The following is a 17,536-nucleotide window of genomic DNA, read 5'->3' as shown; positions in this document are numbered from 1 at the left end:
CCTTTAATACAGTTCCTCGTGTGGTGGTGACCCCAACCATAAAATTATTTTCATTGCTACTTTATAATTGTAATTTTGCTACTGTTATGAATCCTAGTGCAGATATCTGCGGTTTCCAATGGTCTTAAGCAATCCCTATGGAAGAGTTATTGATCCACAGATTGAGAACTGCTGATCTAAGACATCTATAGGAGACTAACAAATACCATAAGAGAATAAAAATGAAATATAACAGGAATAAAAAAACAATGAAAGATTATTTCATTTCAAAGTTGAGATGGATTATGAAGGTATGCTTTAAATTTTTATATTTATTATGGTGTATCGGTGTCTTTCTGCATGGATGTCTGTGCACCAGGTGCATGCCTGGTGCTTGCAGAGGCCAGAAGACAGCATAAGATCCCTGGGGACTGGAGCTAGAGTCAGCTGTGAGCTGTCATATGGGTGCTTGGAATCAAACCTAGGTCCTTGGCAAGAGCAGCCAGTGTTTAACTGCTGAGCCTTGTCCAGCCCCAAGCTTTAGTATTTGTGCTGAGCCTTGAAAGACAAGTACATTTAAGTATGCAGAGACAAAGAATAATAAGACAAGGAAATGCGAGCCATTAAGGCAAGAAACCTCAGGATGATACAGGAACAACCATTAGTAAAAGGCATGCAGAAAGGAAGGGGGTGTGTGTAGAGGAAACATCTGAAGTCATTAGAACTATATCCAGTAAGATCCTGAAAACCAAATAGGAAACTTAAACTTTACTTTTTCTATAAGATTATATTCCACAGTTCCTGAGAGGCTAATAAATGGACTGGGAGGGAAAAGAAAGTTAAAGGAGACAAATGCAGAGGCCAGTCAGCACCATGGCAAAAGGAAAACCTAATTTATTAGGGCCTGAGCAAGGAAGGAGGCACAGGGGATAAAAACGGATATTATAGATACACCCTGTCATGCTCTGGATGTAAACTACAAAGAAGGTCTGTGTAAAGGGAAGAGATGTTTCTCTGCCAGGAAGAGGCTGCTGCCATAACCAGGGGAGAAGATACCAAAGGATAGGAAACTTAACAGGAAAAACTGAGTCCTAGCCACACTGAATAGTACCAGTAGGCATTCAGATCACAGTATCACAACTAAACCACGATAACGTCTTCTACTTAGAACAAGGAACTTTGTAAAACGGGAGGAAAACATTCAATCCTGAATAAAAGATTCTCACTAATGATTCAAATGTGACTGGAACCTTAAAAGTACAAAATCTAAATGCTATCTATGAACCATTCCAAAGCATTCTCAAGTACCGATGAACCATTTTAAAACCTGGTGACTCAATGGTAAATACAAAACTGGAAATCTAGAAGACTTAAAGATCCTTAGAATCTTTAAAAATGCTAAATGAATGGATGACTTGTGGTCACAATGTCACAATAAGAGCTGGTCAAGGCAGACTCCAGGTCTGACTGACAAGGTGCCAAAGGTACTAACTACATCTCTTTATGCATTCCTTCTCTTCTGTAGCAAATAATTCTCCTCAGTTAATAAAGCTGGAATCTACCTTGACTAACCCCTATCATTTCTGGATCTAAAATCTGAAAAAACCTAAAAAAAAAAATTATTATGAAATCATGTGGGGGAGAACAGCACCTCCAATGACAAATTATGAGGATTACAGCTGCCCTATGCCTTACAGCCTTAATAAAAAAATTAATAATCATGCTGGGCGGTGGTGGCGCACACCTTTAATCCCAGCACTCTGGAGGCAGAGGCAGGTGGATCTCTGTGAGTTTGAGGCCAACCTGGTCCACAAAGCGAGTTCCAGGAAAGGCACAAAGCTACACAGAGAAACCCTGTCTCAAAAAACAAAAAAAAAAAACCACAAAATAATAATAATGATAATAATAATAATAATAATAATAATAATCTAAGCTGAAAAGGAAGAGAAGTACTTCGCATATAATTTGGTTGTTAACAAATGTTTGTTATATATACTGAATAAAATATATGATCAAACATTTGCATTGTGGCTAATTTGCCTAATAAGTATGTTTTAGTTATTAAATGCATTTATCCATTTATTTACTATTAAGTAATGTTGGTAATAACATTATTTCACCAGACATAATGTCATTATTTCAGCTTAGGTCTTAAGGGGACAAAAAATGAGAAGTCAACTTTCATTATTAGAGTTTTTATAAAAAGACAAATTGAAGTGAAATGCACTAGCTTTACCTATTAACTGAACATTAAAATTATATATTACTAATCATTTGTTAAAAAATTACACTGACATTTTATGGCTATGCACTGATTTAACATAATAACAGACACCAGATATTTAAAGATAATCTGGTTTGGTTGGTTCTTGATTATCTGAGACAGAATCTTGCTATGCAGCCCAGGCTGGCTGCAAACTTAGGCTCTTCCATCTGAGGATTGGGATCATAGGTGTGCACTACTGCACTCAGCAGAGAGAGAGAGAGAAGAGGGGAGGGAGGGAGGGACTGAGGGGTGGGGGGGGAAGACCATTTTACTCTTGGCCTAGGCTGTCCTTGAACTCATAGCAATCCTCCTACCTCAGCTTCCCAAGTGCTGACATTACAACACCATGACATCAGCTTCTAGTCTTTTGATTATAGGTTACAGGTGAGTTTTTATCCCTCCTTTGGTATGTATTTATAAATTTTTCTTAGCTAATGTTCTATTATAATTGTACCAAGAAGCACGATTTTGTTAAAGGAGAAGGAAACGACGTACTGATGAACTTTATAAAAACAACAACTTACCAGGTCTCGGTGAAGCACCCAGTTTGCATGGAGGTAATGGATACCATCGAGAATCTGGTAAAGCAGTGACTTAACCATAGATCTTGGTAACTGCATGGGCTTTTTATTTGCTTTTGATGCACGGTGAAACTTAATAATATGCTAAAAATTAGAAAATAAAACATACTGTAATAATATAGTCTGCTCATATCTCTATCTAAGGGGGGAAAAGCAATCAAAATTGAAATAATTGCTCTGTACTTTACAATTAACTTTTAAATTAATGATATAAAAATTTCTGAATAATAAGGTTGTCCAAAAAAATGTATTTGGGGATGAATATAACCATGTTAATGTGGATCTATAGTGATCAAATCTCATGAAAACCTGAAATTTTCACTAAATAGCCTCAAAAGGTAAAAAGAATTAATACGTAAATGCCAGTCTAAGAACAGTATTGGTAATATTCTATGTGGATGGGAGGAAGAAAGAATGGCAACTGTAAATCCTGGCTGTCACATAAACAGTTAGTACTTAGTATAGTTGGATAACATCACTGACACTGGATATATCTGAATTACTTGGAAAATACTACCTCCTTGAGGCACAAAACAATGTGATATGTTCCTAGAATTTAATATTATATAGGAGAGAATACTAGAAAGAACAGAGAAAAGGGAGAGAAGAAATTAGAGAATTTTAACAACTTGAAGTAGTAATTGTTAGGTCTCAAACCTAAGACAGCCGTTTGTCAAACAGCTGAGGTGTCAATAACCAGACCATCGTTTTCACATCACATGTTAAATGTGGATTATAAAAGCACTGTAATGCAACGGAGGAGAATGCAACAGCCTCCTCTAACTCCCACCCCACGTCTGTACTCAAATCCCAGCCAGGTCCCATGAAAACAGCCAGTGTTCCTAACTGCTGAGCCACAGCACAGCATCAGCCCCACACTACGATTAACGTGAACTTTGTAGAAATAAAGGGAGTTATGATAAATGGGGAAAATACTTTTTTTTGAGCTAGGTCCTCGGATAGCCTTGGATAACTTCAAACTCATGTACTCAAGGATGACCGTCAACTCCTGATTCTCCTGCTTCCACCTCTCAAGGGCTTGGATTATAGGTGTGCATTACCATGATGAGCAAAATAACATTTAAACATTTTATTTATGCACTGTGTATGTGTTTGTGTGTGTGTGTGTGTGTGTGTGTGTGTGTGTGTGTGTGTGTGTGCATGCACGTGCGTGCACATGTGAAGGTCAGAAGGTAACTCACAGGAATGGATTCTCTCAGTCCACCATGTGGGTCCTGGGAGAATCAAACTCAGATCTTTATGTTTGATGGCAGGTACTTTTTACCAACAGAGCCATCTACCCTGCCAAAACCATGTAATTTTTATTAAGAAAAACACTGGAAGTGCTTATCAACAGCTCTGTAATAGCATGGGCTTTCAAAGGTCATTCAAGATCCTATAAGCCTGTCCAAGTTGTTCTTATGAAGATTTTTTTTGATTTATGTAGAAGGCACACAATAACATACTGAACTAAATTTATCCATAATTTAACTGTCACCTTTTAACTTTGGGGGGCAGTTTTAGACACAAAATGTTTAAAATGCTCTGGTTCTTTTATGTATTGATAAGGCATTCTAAAAACTATATGCATAGTTTTATTTGGTAGACCCAATTTTAAATACTAAGATACGGTAAGAGATCAACTTTAACTTAAAAACTACTCACAAGCATATACTTGATCAAATTTGAGCCCTGTGTACTTCACAAAAAGGACCAGTTTTCACTGTGCATATCACCAAACTGCCATTAACTGCCTGCACAGAACTAGTTTCTTATTCTAGCAAAACTTCCTCAAGGGAAACTTCTGGGTACAACAGAGATTGCCATTTTAAAATCAACATTTACTGTGGTTGCTTTGAGCTGTAATGGACAGTGAGCTTTCTTTTCTGTGCATTAGTAGTACATATTGACTGCATACATGCCCCTACCTAGATAAAATAATCCTTTGGACAGAGCGACTTTAAACTTACCCAAAGGTCATGTTCTGCATAGTCAAACAGCAGCCACACCTTCCTGTCGCTGTGAGAAAGGAACACCTTCTGCAATGCGATCACGTTAGGGTGCTTCAGTTCTCTCAAAAGCTGAAGGCAAGAGAAACAGAGAGATCACTACTCATTAGCAAAGAGGGGCTCAGAAGGGAATTCTGCTCATACTTGAATAGGATTTTTTTCTATTTGAAACAAGGTCTTACAAGGCCCAGGCCACCCTTGAGCTCACAATCCACGTGCACCACCATGCCTAGCTTTCAAATGAACTCTTCAAATTTTAGAAGAGCCAGATGAGCAGCATGAAGGGGAACTAGCTCTCCAATACCATTCCTGGAGAGAAACTCTGTCAGCACCTTTCTGAGCCTCCTCTACAACGTGCATGTGTGCACGAGTGTGTTAATCAGGACCTTTTGTTTGTTTGTTTGTTTGTTTGTTTGTTTGAGACAGGGTTTCTCTGTGTAGTTTTGGTGCCTATCCAGGATGTCGCTCTGTAGCCCAGGCTGACCTTGAATTCACAGAGATCCGCCTGCCTCTGCCTCCTGAGTGCTGGGATTAAAGGCGTGCGCCACCACTGCCTGGCTAGGACCATTTTAAATGATGCAGTGTAAAATGATAAACAAAATGAATATTGTGTCACTACAGAATTCACTGGGTTTGGGAAGATAGTTCTTGTGAATAAAGTGCTTGTACTCCAAGTACAAGGACCTGAGATTCAATTCCTAGAATCCACGTTTTTTAAAAAAGTCAGCCATGGTAATAGTGTGGAGACAGATGGATGGTGGGGTGGGGGGCAGCCTGGGGGGTGGGTTCCTCACTGGCCAGCTTGGCCTATTTATCGAGTTTTAGGTCACTGAGAGACCTCATCTCAAAATAACCACAAAAAGAAAGGACTGAGTAATGATACCTGAGGCTGCTCTCTGGCTTTAACACACACACACACACATGCATGTACACATGTACACACGCGCACGCACGCGCACACACACACACACACACACACACACACACACACACACACTCACTCAACTCCCCCCCCCCCAAAAAAAGGAACTATATTTAGTCCATGTGTATTTTCTTTATTAAAAGACTATCTTCTCAGCCGGGCGGTGGTGGCACACGCCTTTAATCCCAGCACTCGGGAGGCAGAGCCAGGCGGATCTCTGTGAGTTCGAGGCCAGCCTGGGCTACAGAGTGAGTTCCAGGAAAGGCTCAAAGCCACACAGAGAAACCCTGTCTCGAAAACCAAAAAAAAAAAAAAAAAGACTATCTTCTCGAGAAACAGAAATCACATGGTCAATTTATATCCACCCTAGCACAGTATCAGAGCTGGATATATGTTCCACAAAAAGAGGAAAGAAAACTTAAAATCCCTACATTTATGTACTCTAGTGTCTATGGGACATAACAGACCTGGTGAGTCTTGTGTGCACCGATAAAGACTAGAGGTGATAAGTGCCTGGAGTCTGGATCCCAAACGTCTCCTAAAGTCCTATACGCTAAAGGCTTAGTTCCCAGCCCATGTTGATATCGGGAAGTAGTGGAATCTTTAGGACATACAGCCCAGTGGAAGGAAGTAGTACTGTTAGAGTTCTGCCCTTGAAGAAGATGCTGGACCTCTGGGTCCTCTCTACTCAGCTTATACCCTGAGTATTAACAGACCTCTGCTGCCACACGCTCTGGCAATGAGGTACCATGCCATCACAAGCCCTAGGCCAAGAAGCCATGGCCTGCATCTCTGAAAGCGTATCACCACTCTGACTTTGCGGCAAGCAACACAAAATTACGTCTACCTACTCTTACTTACAGACCCCAGCAAACAGAACAGCAAAAACAACCTCAGTGCTCAATGATATCAAAATTGACAAGTATGGTATATCCACACATTATAGCTTCAGATATATACACTGAAGGGCTTTTAAAGATTTTTTTTAATTATATGTTTGTGTGTAGGGAGTATGTGCACATGTCTAAGGAGGCGAGAGTGATCAGATCCCCTGAAGCTGGTGTTACAGGCAGTTGTGAGCCACCTGATGTGGGTGCTAGGAATCCGACTAATGTTCTCTGGAATAACAGTGTATGCTCTTAACCACTGAGCTGTATCTCCAGCCCCTTTAAAAGGCTTTCTTTCATGAGACTTATTGCTATAATGTTGTGATGTAAACATCTATAAAAATGATTTGTTTATAAAATAAAATATCTAGCGAAGTATTACTAGTACTTGTTTAATGGTGTGAGATGACAATCACATTTCTTTTTGTTCAACAAATATTTGTTCCACGTGATCTCATGCAACTACAAATATGCATTAGATCCATTTAAACAGCAATTAAGTAGACGATGGCTTTCCCATGACACACACTGAATGCTAACCTCTGGCTAAATACTCAGTGTGCGAACCCAATAGCAAGGCACCCTTGTGAAGAATGTTCAATGGACACAGATTTTATCTGATTCCCCCTTCCAGACATGGGAGTAATTATAAAAAGGGTCCACTTTTCATTGTCCTAAACACGTAAAAAAATCTAAGCGCTCTAAACATTTTCTCTAAAGCACTATTTAAGATATCTACTAACAAAAAAAAAAGATATCTACTAACCTCAAGATTCTTTACCAAGCTAAAGATTCCAGCATGCATTTCTATTTTTACCCACACTCTTTCATGCGGTCTATAACACTCCCCATTTCTATTTTTACCCACAATGCCTTCTGTGTTGTCTATAACGCTCCCTTGGGTTCCAGACTGTTTTTTAAAGGGATTCTAAAATCCTTATACTCCAATAACTTACTTTCCTCAAAATAAATCCAATTTTCTATTCTTATTTGATTTCTTTAAAATAATAATATGACTCACAGGGTTGAATCAAACTTTCTCTTGGGTAAAAACATTGCCAATGACTCTATTTTAGAAAGTACTGAGTAAATCAATTCTCAAAACAACATAATAAATGAAGCAATGAATTTTATAGTAAATTAGGAGAACTGCCCAATTTCACTGTGGAGTGATCCTAAAAACCATCATTAATAATTAGCATTTGAAACTTGACACTTTCACACCTTTGACAGGCCTCTTTGAAGCTAGTATTTCAAAAGCACAGTAGGTGCATTATAACTCTCCAGCAGGTGGCACTCATATTATGAAAGGGGTGTAATAAGCACAGTAACCCAACTATGGTTCTAGGTTCCTCTAATTCTTCATGCGCGCGCGCGCACACACACACACACACACACACACACACACACACACACACACACACTTCAGTAGCAATGCTTAGGTACCATTCATAAGCTCCAAAAGGTCAGTGTTCTCCACGGCTACTTGTTACAATACAACATCAGCAGAACACAAAAAACTACAGGTGAGTCCTGATTACTTAACTCTTAGTCTTGTGGAAGATTAAGTTATCTACTCACACCCTAATTTTGGTAATGAATGAATATAGAGTGATTACGTATATAACTCAAAGCTTATAACAAATCAAACTCTTGACAAATTATAAGTTATTACTCATAACTACCATTACTTGCAAGAACATTAATACAAAACAAGAATGCAATGATCTATGTAGAGTGTATAGCACAAGATGAATTCTTGATAAACAGTAGCTGTGATCGTACTTAACTTTAAAAGAAACTAACCACCGCATTTCCTGGCTAAGTGTAGCTAGCACCCACCCCTCAAAGAAATGGAGACCCTGACAGAAAACCACAAGTGGACACTATGCAGAGATCAACAGAACATGGAGAGTCCCGCCAGATAGAACTACCCCACAGCTGGTGCATCTGAGGCTCAGGGAACACTGCAGGAAGGGGCAGAAAGATATAAGAGCCAGAGCACCAGGGAGTCCTGTCAAATAGTCTCCCCTGGAAACGACCGCACAAACAAGATCGCAAAGTGGCTGGCGTACAACAGGCATTTTAACCTGGAAGCGGGGAATTCCGTGGGGTCCACCTCTAGACAAAGAACAGCCAACTACTGACTGCTGGGAGAAGGAGAATTAGCCTGTCCCAGAAATGAGTCCCCTTATTGGTACCATACACACACAAACAATGAAAGTGGACTCCGAGGTTATATATATATATATTTGGGCATGCACGGGGGAGGGGGTGCTACAATAATAATAATAATCAAAGAAAAGGAGGCTTCCAATTTGGGGGTGGGCATGAGAGAAGTTGGAAGGAGAGTACCTAGGAGGACCTGGAGCGGGGAAAGTGATGTAGTTCTACTGCAATTCTTTAAAAAGCTAACCACTCAAGGCAGTAAGAAATACTCACTAAAAAGAAATAGGTCGTGATAGACAAATGGCACAGCACTGCCTCACAAAGTGCCTGAAACACTCCTTTAATAGATTCTATCACAATAGAGTGGTTATATAAAAGCTATTTCTCTTTCTACACAATAAACAATTTGGTTTTTCTTTCTCTCTGACTTCAAGTTCTGCACATATTTGCTGAGCAAGATCAAAGTCAAGTGAGATCTAAAATAAGTAAGTTTACATCTCCCTCACTGTGATAGGAAAGATGTTTATTTAAGCATAAGTAATGCCAGGCGGTGGTGGCGCACGCCTTTAATCCCAGCACTCGGGAGGCAGAGGCAGGCGGATCTCTGTGAGTTTGAGGCCAGCCTGGCCTACAAAGCGAGATCCTGGGCTACAGAGCGAGATCCAGGACAGGAACCAAAACTACACAGAGAAACCCTTTCTCAAAAAACAAACAAACAGCCGGGCGGTGGTGGCACATGCCTTTAATCCCAGCACTCGGGAGGCAGAGCCAGGCGGATCTCTGTGAGTTCGAGGCCAGCCTGGACTACCAAGTGAGTTCCAGGAAAGGCACAAAGCTACACAGAGAAACCCTGTCTCGAAAAACAAAAAACAAAACAAAACAAAAAACCAAAAAAACAAACAAACAAACAAAAACTACTTCATTCCGAGTCTGCTAATAAATCTATTATTATTACAAAAAAATAGAACGGGGTGAGTTTACACAATGAAGTGATTAATTTTAATTTATTTGTCCTTCGCACTAAGCATCTACTATATTTAATCAACAAATACTAAAAATTATATTCACACTAAGTGTGTGAAGTTTATTACATTTTTGTGTGGTGCTGAAAATATCCGATATCTGTTCAAAGCCAGGGCCCGCAGGTGCCATACAAGCATTCTAACACTAAGCTAGATAACCCAACTTTAATCTCACCAAGATAGATATGCTAGATAATGGAGTATTTTCTCTGAATTTGCCAAGTGCAAATGGACTGGACATTGTGAACATAATTCTTACCTGGTAATTGTTCTTATTGTATATAGTTTTACTATGCTAGAGTTTAAACCTCCCCTTTTTTTTACTAGGCAAAAAAGGGGAAATGTATGATATTTTGATCACATTCTGACAAAGCTTGCTTTGAAATAGAGGGCAGAACTAGGTAGTAGCTAACCAAAATTAACCATAGAGGTTTTGGAGGACTGAGGATAGAGAGAGAGAGAGGCAGGAAGTAGCAGGGCAGGACTTAGAGAGGATCTCAGTCCTTTGGGATACAGGAGTGGAAGAAATAGGTCACTGGTCGCATATCCGCTGCTTCTCTGATCATTAGGTTCTTACCCTGATATCTGACTCCCAAGTTTTTATTGATAAAGAATAATTAGATAAATACAACAATACACACGTACACACTATATAAAGCAAGCTTTCTTTGATTTCTGAGCTTTGATGTTTAATATCTATTCAAAGCTGCTTAGGTGTGTGTAGATGTGTGCATGGTGTGTGTGTGTGTGTGTGTGTGTGTGTGTGTGTGTGTGTGTGTGTGTGTGGTGAATATTACTGGACTCAGCCAACTGCTACCTTGCAAACCCCATCCAATCTAAGACAACAAAGACCCATGCTGCCAGATTTGTACAGCTTGTAAAAAAAATCAATCCAAAAAATTGTAATACAAGAGACAGAGAATATAAACAGACATTTCACAAAAGTAAATATAACTTAAAATAGTAAAAATATTATGGAATAACATGACTACTTCCATTTAAAAATGCAAATTGAAGCCAAAGAGATGTGTTTTAATCTTTCAGAGCAGGGACATTTTTTAAAGCTTACACTGTGAAAATGACATCAGTGAGGAACTAGTTGAAGAAATGCTACCAAAGCATGACATAAAGCCATTAAAACTACTGAGATAAGACACATGTGTATTGTTGATATGGAAAGATCACTAAGAAAAAAATAGTAGCTGCCAAAGTAAAAGTAGATATACAATCTCTCTGGAAATTTTTTTAAGCTTTATGAAAACTTCAAAAAGGCTGTCAGAAGCCATTTATTTACATTAGCTACAGATTTAAAATTTTCCATGTGATGGGCCAGTGAGTTGGCTCAGGAGGTAAAGTGTTTGCTACTAAGCCTGATAAGAGGAGTTCAACCCATGGGACCCACATGGTGGAAGGAAAGGATGGATTCCTAAGACTGACCTCAGACCTCCAAACACACAAGCCATAGTACTTTTGAGTCTACACAACACGCAACAAATGAGTAAATGTAGAAAGCTAAATAGTTAAATTTTCTATCTTATATTGCCTGGATATAATCTAGGGACTGACACGGTATTTGGAGGTTTATTATGCATATATTTCTGAAATGTCACTCAGAATTAACTAAAAGAACAAATTAATACAATTTTGGGTTGGTGTCTCACACTGTTCTGCACTTGAAATAGTGATGTGTTGTAGAAATCTATTCCAAGGCACTAGTGTTGGAACTGCAGCCTCTAACCCATTAGTGGGCTGTGAAACTGACTTATAGGAGTTGCAATTAACATCTTTTCAATGAGTGACAGGACAGGAGAAAAAGAAAATGCCAGTACTCATCAATGGTTCTAGGCATGAAGAAATAAAGAGCCAAAAAAAAAAATGTGGACAGAGGCTAATAGTCTTAAAAATTGAAAAATAAGGCCGGGCGGTGGTGGCGCACGCCTTTAATCCCAGCACTCGGGAGGCAGAGCCAGGCGGATCTTTGTGAGTTCGAGGTCAGCCTGGTCTACAGAGCGAGATCCAGGAAAGGCGCAAAGCTACACAGAGAAACCCTGTCTCGAAAAACCAAAAAAAAAAAAAATTGAAAAATAATATTATATTGCTAGCATCTGAATAGTGTCCTCAGGAAACAAATCTTGATAGTCTAACCAAGAATCTACTTTTTAAAGATGTGTGTGTCTATGCAAGTATGCATCTTTACAGTTGTGATGTGGATGCTGTAACCAAACACGGGTCCTCTTCAAGAGCAACACACTTGTTAACCACTGAGTCACCTCCCCAGTGCCCTGATAACCTATTTTTTTATTTAGTTTTTTTTTTTTTAATGTGTATTGGTGCTTTGCCATGGGTATCAGGTCTCCTGGAACTGGAATCCCAGACATGAGCTGCCATGTGGGCGCTGGGAATTGGACTCCGGTCCTCTGGAGGAGCAGTCAGTGTTCTTAACCACTAAGACATTGCTCCAGCACACATACCCCACAACCTATTTTTAAGACAATTCTTGGTACGGTTGACTTGAAAAAAATACTTATCAAAATAGTAATGTAAAAATACCATTTCTGAAAATTCAGAGGAAACATCCAACAGATGACTACATAACATTAAGACAAACGACTTCTTATAAAAGAACTCATATATACACACATTTGGAATAGCTCCACATTCTAAGTTATATGCATTACAGTCTTTGAGATCTTTAAGATTGAAAAGTAGGTTTTAAGTGTTATCTATAAAGAGATCACCAAAATAACAGATTTTTTCAAATACCAAAGTTTCTGAAAATTCGAGAATATTGGCAGAAAACCACAATGTCCAAATATATATATAAAAGAGATTCAGAATATGGGTTTTTTATTATTATTATCATCATCATCATCATTATTATCATTATTATCATTATTATTTTAGAAACACTCTTGCTACACGGCCCTGGCTACTCTGAAACTACTAGGTTCAAATTATCTTCTTGCCTTAGCTAAGAATATGGAATGTACTCTAAGTAGTAACTAAGTAGTAGTTAGTGCTAGTTACCAATACCATCCTTTGTTCAATCAAGTCTGACCAAAGCAAGCAACTACAAAATGACTAGCTAGGATTAGGAACATAATTCAGTAAATAAAGTAAAATTTTAAGAATAAATAAAATCAAAGGACCACAAGAAGAATGAAATCAGACTCTGTTTTCACTAACATGGAAATCACATCATGTATACTGTGTAGTCAGGGCATCACAGGAGGAAGTCCACTTGTCTTTGGTTAGGTCATTATCTCCAACTTCATGTGTCTTTTCCTTACTTTACACTATCTTTTTCTCTTTTAGCCAATCACCTTTTACTTGATTTTTACTTCCTTCATCCTTTCTATCCCATACATTTGCAATTTAAAAACAATCTCTTACCTTATGCACATTATTCATACATATCCCTTTGTTTTTATATATGCATCTGTAACTCAAATTAACTTTTATAAACTGCACAATCCTTCCATTTTATAAATGTAGTCAGTGTCTCAACAAATTCTTCTTTTAAGTCCTCACTCAAAAAGCAAAAGTTGGTCAGTGGGTAGGCTGACTATTGGCAACCCTTACTCTAGAAGCCGTCAGTGTGTCTGGGAGTGGGCATGGTGATAAGAACAGGAAGGAAGAGATGGGTAAAAAGAGGGTAGCAACATCCTCAATAGGATCCAGTCATTGCTTGGGAGACGAACGATCCAGGATGGTCAGTACGGTTTAGAGACAGGAGAAAACATCACGAGTGTGAAGCAGCGCTGAGATGGCTGACTTCAGTATCACACATGAACTGAGAGCTTGGGGTGGTTCCAGTCACATGGATCTGGAGCTCAGGGGCAGTGCTCAACTGGAGGAGATGAACCTGGGATTCATACTGCAGAGAAAAGAGACACGGAGTGATACGAAGAGAGTTACATAGAGAACTCTTTAGGAAAATAAAGACTAATGCATTTTTTAAAAGAGACATTTAAGATAAAGAGGATACAGACCCAATGTCTACAAGAAAAAAAAGTAGACTCCTCCTTCACACAGGAGAGGATATTTTTATTTTTTATTAAGAAATTTTTTGTTCATTTTACATACCAATCACAGATCCCCCTCTCCCTCCTCCCACCCCTCCAACCCACCCCCATTCCTTCCTAAAAGAAGGTAAGGCCTTTCATGGGGAGTCTGCAGAGCCTGGTACATTCAGTTGAGGCAGATCGAAGCCCCTCCCCCTGCCTCAAGGCTATGTGAGGTGTCCCACCATAGGTAGTGGGCTCCAAACAGTCAGCTCATGCACCAGGAATGGATCCTGATCCTACTGCCAGGGGGCCCTTAAGCAGATCAAGCTACATAACTGTCTCGCTTATGCAGAGGGCCAAGTCCAGTCCCGTGGAGGCTCCACAGGTGTTGGTCTAAAGTTCATGAGTTCCCACTAGTTTAGTTTGGTTGTCTCTGTAGGTTTCCCCATCATGATCTTGATGCCCCTTGCTCATAGAATCCCTCTTCTTTCTCTTCAACTGGGACTCCTGGAGCTCGGCCTGGTGTTTGGCTGTGAGTTTTTTGTGTGTGGTGTTTGGCATCTGCTTCCATCAGTTACTGGAGAAAGGCTCTATGATGACAGGGTATTCACCGATCTCATTACTGGGGTAAGCCAGTTCAGGCACCCAGGAGACGGTACTGCTGTGAAACAATAAAAGTATCTTCCTCCCAGATTGAGAATAGACAACCTTAAAGTGCTAAGAGAAATTCCTATTAGATTATCAAATTCTATTGGCAGTATTTGGAAACCAAAAAAATAGCTTTCACTACTAAAAATTTAAAATCCACAGACAGATATTATGTCTATTTTTGTTCACTGTCATTTGCTGCAGCAATGGGGGTCAGTCATGTGTGGGAATGCAAACACTTTTTAAACGAAGGAGAAACAAAGGCAGAATGCAACGAAGCTCGGCTGCCTTGAACAGTTATGACGAAGACCAGCCAATAGGCTCTGCCTAGAGGGTCACTAAGGGCATTCTGTATTGCCCTGCTTTGTTACGACATGAGAGAGAACAACCTAAAAATATGGGAACAGAAGAATATATGGGAACACTGAACATCTACGCAAATATCACATGACTCTTCCCTAATTATTTGCTCACTTTAGCCCAAATTAATGTGCAATTGGTTGAAGATTTTATTTTTTAACAGAACAAATTTTAAAAATCAAGTAGCACAGTACTACAACAGAATGACCGTCTACACAAATGAGCATGTCAATATAGCTAGTAACCCCCCCACACACACACACACACATACACATCTTCCTAGCTTCCTCTTCCTTTACTTCTAAACTCACAAAAAAATCATGTCCCTTGTAGTTGCAGCAAAAAGATACTGTGGAAGATTGGCAGTGAAAACAGAATTAAGAACGAAGCAGGATCCCAGCGTTGTCCTGGTGGCTTCCTGTCTGCTGCAATTCATGCACCTCTTACACAGGATGCATCTGTCAACCCACACACTTTCAAGCTTCAGCTCAAGACTTTCTTCCGAATCCTTTCCCTTTCCTTGCCCACTTCCATCCCCTCCCAGAGTCCAGGAACGGCTCCTGGATCAGTACTCCACTGTGCCCCCTTCCTTCCATCATACACTTGCAACAGCTAATGGATTTACTGACTTGCCTGGCTCTCTGAATAGACTGCCACCTAAGGTCTGGAATCCCTTTTAAAAAGTCATCCTAATACACTCTGGAGTGTGAAACTCAACAAGTATCAGGAACGAAAAGCGAAATACAAAAGGCCTCTGCCAAAACTTTTGGACCTACAAAATTACAACTACCCACCTAAAACAATCCTCTAAGGAGACTTCTGTTAGGTTCAAAGTGGGCCCTAAAAAGGGCAGTGCTGTTGACAATATCCTAAATGACAGTCTGGGTTCAGCTCAAGCTGGAATGACGGGGTACACAGGAAGCCTGTCGTCAATAGACAAAAACCTAAACTCAACATTCCTCAGAAAGCTTATGAAGTTGTTTCTGTGGATCAGAACAGCCATTACTTCCATTATCCACCTCAAATGGTCAACTACTTGGACAAAGGGACTCTAGTTCCTGATTAATACAAACGGCCCCCACGCTAAGTCCCAGGATGTTACGGCCCACATCCCTCCTCCCACCACCAACTGCTCTCATGACTGACAAGGCTTTTCCCACGAGTTTGATTCCCCCAAAGAAAATGTCTTTCTACCCAGAGTGGTCCAGTTCAATGGTTTCACTGTGCCCTTCTTATAACTTTAACAGCTTCTCCAGTAATTCAGATACCTACTAGAGCTACTGAATTTGAACTACAGAAATAAGCAATTAAAAACCAAGACTACTACTGAGCAGGATATCAAAAGTTCAAAGCTAAACTCAGCTACACACAAGTCTGGGAATGGCCTGATCCGTATGTGACTGTCTCAACAATAAAAAAGGACATTTCCAAATAACAATAAGTATCTGCCCTTGTATAAAATATGAAAGATGTCTTTCTCATACGTATATATGATTAAGAATGTAATTCTAAATCTGGGCATGGTGGTACACACTTAATTCCAACACTCTAAAGGCAAAGACAAGTGGATATCTGGGGATTCAAGGCCAACCTGTTCTAGACAGACGGGTGGACTGATAATGGATGGATGGATGGATGGATGGAAGAATGGAGCAAGCACAATTCAACATAGAGTAATGTGTTTCAATTGCATTATTACATTTCCACTAGTGTTGGTTTCACAGGTTTTCTTTCTTTTTAATGATTATTTTGTGCATTGGCTTGCATTAGCTTCTATGCACCATGTGCATGTAGGAGCACAGAAAAGGGCATCTGTTCCCAGGAGCTCTAGCAATAGGCAGCTAGATGCCGCCATGTGGGTGCTGGGAATAAAACTCAGGTCCTCTGCAAGAGCAGCAAGTGCTCTTAACCACTGAGCTATTCCTCCTTCCTACAGCCATAAAAATGATGTTGCAATTTTAAATAGGATGATGAAATTTATATTAGAGATCATAAATCTTTCATCTACTTAGCATGAGTCATTTTGTTTTTTTACCTAACAATATGCCTAAAAATATTGATTCAGGCATGGTTTTAAGCATTTTAAAATTATAAAAAACATGTATGCTCACATACAAGACCAGCATCTCTCTCCCTTACATTCTCTCTCTCTCTCTAACACACACACACACACACACACACACACACACACGTGCACGAGAGAGAGAGAGAGAGAGAGAGAGAGAGAGAAGAGAAGAGAAGAGAAGAGAAGAGAAGAGAAGAGAAGAGAAGAGAAGAGAAGAGAAGAGAGAGAAATACATGTAATTCAATTAACCAGACAGTATTTGGGTACATACCTCCTAACTTTGTCTCTATTGGCATATACATTTCCCAATAATAACAATCACCACGACCATGAAAGAGCTGGCATGTGCTGTATTTTATATAATATCACATAATTAAATAAATTGTATAGTTATATGAACATTGTATATTAATGTGTTATGTAGTAATTGATTAATGATTAAAAACAATAGTTGTAATAGATATAACTATTACTATAGGTATAATGTATTATTATTAAAATTGATTGCTATACTAAATATTAATTATTTATATTATATAAATGTACGAGTATATAGGTAGCATATAATTGTATATATTTATTGTATTTCATAAGTAAATGACCTAGATCCTGTGCTAAACT

General features: G+C 39.3%; 1 protein-coding gene across 6 annotated transcripts in view; it reads right to left on the bottom strand.

Moving 5' to 3' along the window:
• Positions 1-17,536, bottom strand: part of Cdk19 (cyclin dependent kinase 19) — a 128,718-nt gene that overhangs the window by 46,802 nt on the left and 64,380 nt on the right. For 3 of the 6 annotated variants that reach the window (XM_052751453.1, XM_052751454.1, XM_052751458.1), the window contains 2 exons: positions 4,797-4,907; positions 2,770-2,910 (listed from right to left, as the gene is read on the bottom strand). The exons of 2 other annotated variants lie outside the window; for them this stretch is intronic. In XM_052751453.1, coding sequence (XP_052607413.1) covers positions 2,770-2,910; positions 4,797-4,907 — 252 coding nt within the window. Of the gene's footprint in view, positions 1-2,769; positions 2,911-4,796; positions 4,908-17,536 lie in introns of those variants that run through there. One more of the 6 variants, XM_052751459.1, reaches the window with a different exon arrangement.

Source organism: Peromyscus californicus, unplaced genomic scaffold, assembly GCF_007827085.1.
Source record: "Peromyscus californicus insignis strain IS unplaced genomic scaffold, ASM782708v3 Scaffold_22__1_contigs__length_63687245, whole genome shotgun sequence".
Taxonomy (NCBI): Eukaryota; Metazoa; Chordata; class Mammalia; order Rodentia; family Cricetidae; genus Peromyscus; species Peromyscus californicus.
The sequence above is the reverse complement of the archived record's forward strand: the minus strand, read 5'-3'. Positions and strand labels throughout refer to the sequence as shown.